At 38.3% G+C, this 4034-nt stretch overlaps 1 protein-coding gene across 1 annotated transcript; it reads right to left on the bottom strand.

Moving 5' to 3' along the window:
- Positions 1–1656: 1656 nt before the first annotated feature.
- Positions 1657–2592, bottom strand: LOC139385431 (olfactory receptor 6N1-like). The gene has a single exon (XM_071130482.1). The coding sequence runs from the start codon at positions 2590–2592 to the stop codon at positions 1657–1659; it is 936 nt and encodes a 311-aa protein (XP_070986583.1).
- Between the last annotated feature and the right edge of the window lie 1442 nt (positions 2593–4034).

Genomic DNA, 4034 nt, shown 5'->3' on the forward strand with positions numbered 1-4034 from the left:
TTTGTAACGTATTCAGCTGGAACCACTTCACACACTGGCAGCAACCCGGCTTGTTTTGGTCTAAGATGGGAATTCTTCAGCGACTCCTTTTAAACACTTGGGGCAAAAGTGTCACTGTTTGGCATAATGTCTGTAATCACGTGGGCATGGTTACTAACTGGATAAACTTTACATGAAGGCCAAGATACCATTTAATCTTCTCAGAGTTTTAATCCTATTAATTCCACAACATTTGGATGTAAATCTGACAACTCAGAAATATATACATCCAGAGATGGTTGTTGCTATACCATCCTTAATGAGATCCCAAAACAACTGATCTGACATTGTTCTTGAAGTACCCACAGACCCTTACAACTGCTTGGATTACTGTAATGTTTCATTATTCAACCTTTTGATGTTACCGTACTGCAACGTCTCTCTGTTGTAACAAAGGGATTTATCTTCCATTTCTGAACGAGTGGGAGAGAGAGTTTTCCTGTAGGTATTTCCGACCATAAACTATGGAGTGAGAGAGGGGCGGAACTTAGCGCCTATGATCCTTACCCAAAAGGGCAAGTCATGACACCTGATTACACATATAGAAGTATGACTAGTCTACCTGGCCTGTGTGTAAATGTAGGCCTATAAACGTACCCATTTGGGGATGTCTGATAGTATTTCTGATTGTCTTAACTCACCACCACTAATGAACTGTGGAGCTTCTCAAAGTAATTTTTCTTCACCAAACAGCAAGGAAACAATCTGTTTTTAGATTAAAGTGAGAATGAGAATAGTTCCTCAAAGTATTTGAACAATATTTCCATCTCTTTCGATAAACACTCGGCATGAGAGGTAAAAATGTAATGCTCTGATCCAGTGGAAACGTCATAAAATACCTGACCCAGTTGATAGTTGATACAATGACAGTTTGAGAGTTTGTTGAAGACAGGTCATGCGTAGCCAATTTGATTTATAAGGTATATATATTTATATATATGGGGCTGTACATTATGCTAAAACATATTTATATATTTTCTGCATGCAGGGTGCAATGTTTTGTGTTGGCAGAGGCAATGAAAGTTACTTTTAGATTTAAATCATTTACATTTAGATTAATATTTTAGAATGTAGATTAACCACAGACAATGATTTTGATATACAAAGACTATAAATTAAATTAAAGTGTTCCACGATATGTGCCTCGGAAAATCAAATCAAATGTATTTATAAAGCCCTTCGTACATCAACTGATATCTCAAAGTGCTGTACAGAAACCCAGCCTAAAACCCCAAACAGCAAGCAATGCAGGTGTAGTATCACAACCGTCTCGCAGGTTGGTAGACATGGTAAGATAAATAGGCACGCTAGATGTGTCTATATATGGAAAAATACATCAAAATAAATCTTGACAGATTGATCGAAAGAAAACACCTAGGTTGACCAAGATTTTTGTTGTGTACAGCACTAGTAGAAATGCAGGAAATTAGCATTAGATGCCTCAGAATATATTTAGGGAGGGCCCCCCCTACATTTCTAAAACCAAAGTTGCGCCGCCTGCGAAAGGTATCAAGAAATAGGGCGCCAATTAACATTGCAACAGTATTGTCAGATTTTACCTTGATTTTTGTTGACTTTGGATATGAGGAAGTCTCCCTGTTTTGTAGGATCATGTAACTAACGTTTCATATCAATGATTTTATGTGCATTACACTTTCTAAAAACTGCCCTTTGAATCTGCTGGAGGTTAAGTCCATATATGACAGGGTTAAAGACAGGTGGTATAACAAGGAATTGTACAGCCATTGCATTACGCATATTTAGTGTACTATTTACATTATTCCACCCTTGCAAATTGTCAAACAGGGTCACTGTGATGAAAATAAATATTGTTATTAAATGTGGCACACAAGTCTGTGTGAACTTAATCCTTCCCTTAGCTGACTTTACACAAGTCCTGACAATCTGACAGTAAGAAAATACAATGAAAAGTATCTGTAGAACATGTACCACTATTACAAATTTGTTCAAATTCTGATTGATTGTTATGGGTAAACATGCATGTTTCAGTACAGACGGAATGTCACAGAAGATCTTATCAATGCGAGATCCACACAAAGGAAGTCTGACTGTTAAACTAACTACTATGAGTGTTATAAATAAAGGATAACACCAAGATAATAAAAGTAACTTTCTAACAGTTAAAGATGTCACAATGGTATGATATAGTAGTGGTCTGCATATTGCCACATACCTGTCGTAAGACATCACTGTTAAAGTAGAAATTTCACACATGACAAATGTGTATATTACATAGGCTTGAGTGAAACATCCACCATAAGATATCACCTGAACATCTGACTGAAGGTCCAGTAAGAACTTGGGGTAGAAACCAGCAGTTCCATACAATCCATTGACACATAAACTACACAGAAAGATATACATGGGCTCATGGAGACCTTTCTCCTGAATGACTGTTATGATCAGAGTCAGATTCACAGTGATGATGAGAAGGTATGTGATAAGAGACAAGATAAAATAGACCGATTTGTTGTTAAATGTCTCTTGTAAGCCAAAGAGATAAAATAACTTGACTTGGGTTGAGTTCTCCATAGCTTTTGTTAATTTTCTTCCTCTGGTCAATGCAAAACTTCTTAGTTCTTACAAGGCTTCAGTGGGTATGGAGGTGAATGAATTCAAGTGTGAATCATTTGATTCTGTGTAAGCTCAGAAACGTGTGTCCATGAAATGTCTTCTTGCTTGAGAGAGGGAAACTGCTTCAATAACTTGTCCTGGTAGCCTCTAAATATATTGTAGTGTATGATCACATGGGATTGTAGTTTCAGTGTCAACATGTAACCACTCCATAGAGATGGATCTACATTGAGTTTATGACAAGCAACTAATTGGATTATATTTATTCTATTTATGTATTAACCCAGCAAACAGTGGATGTCCCAAGGACATTAGGTCCATTTAAGGCAGCGTTTACAAAACTCTGTCCTGGGGACCCCAAGGGGTGCACAAGCATTTTTTTGCCCAGCACTACATAGCTTATTCAAATAATAAAAGCTTGATGATTAGTTGATTATTTGAATCAGCTGTGTAGTGCTAGGGCAACAAAAACGAAACATGCACCCCTTGGGGTCACCAGGTCAACGTTTGGGAAATGCTGCTTTAAGGGTTTCAGCGAGACGTTATCCCACTGATGTTCTGAGAACATTGTAGGAACATTAAAACATGACATTAACCTCTGGACCATAAGAGGGTGTTCAGTACAGATACTGGTTTGGTAGCAGTATATACAAGATATACTGAACAAATATGTAAACGTTACATGCATCAGTTTAAAATATTTTACCTAGTTACAGTTCATATAAGGAAATCAGTCAATTTAAATAAATGAATTAGGCCCTAATCTATGGATTTCAAATGACTGGGAATACAGATATGCATCTGTTGGTCACAGATACAGTACCTTAAAAAAGGTAGGGGTGTGGATCAGAAAACCAGTCAGTATTTGGTGTGACTTCTATTTGCCTCATCCAGGGCCGACACATCTCCTTCGCATAGAGTTGATCAGGCTGTTGATTGTGGAATGTGGAATATTTTCCCACTCTTATTCAATGGCTGTGCAAAGTTGCTGGATATTGGCTGCAAGTAGAACATGCCGTCGTACCCGTCAATCCACATTATCCCAAACTTGCCTGGTGAGTATGCAGACCAAGGGAGAACTTGGACATTTTCAGCTTCCAGAAACGGTGTCCAGATCATGCAAGATGGGGCTGTGCATTATTATGCTAAAACTTGAGGTGATGGCGGCAGATTAATGGCACGACAATGGACCTCAGGATCTCGTTACAGTATCTCTGTGCATTGAAATTGCCATCAATAAAATAAAATAATGTTCGTTGTCCATAGCTTATGCCTGCCCATACCATAACCCCACCACCACCGTGTTCACAATATTGACATCAACAAACCACTCTTCCACACGATGCCATACACGTGGTCTGCAGATGTGAGGTCGGTTGGACCTACGCTACCGTTCAAAA

The sequence above is a fragment of the Oncorhynchus clarkii genome, chromosome 27 (assembly GCF_045791955.1).
Source record: "Oncorhynchus clarkii lewisi isolate Uvic-CL-2024 chromosome 27, UVic_Ocla_1.0, whole genome shotgun sequence".
In the NCBI taxonomy this organism is placed as follows: domain Eukaryota; kingdom Metazoa; phylum Chordata; class Actinopteri; order Salmoniformes; family Salmonidae; genus Oncorhynchus; species Oncorhynchus clarkii.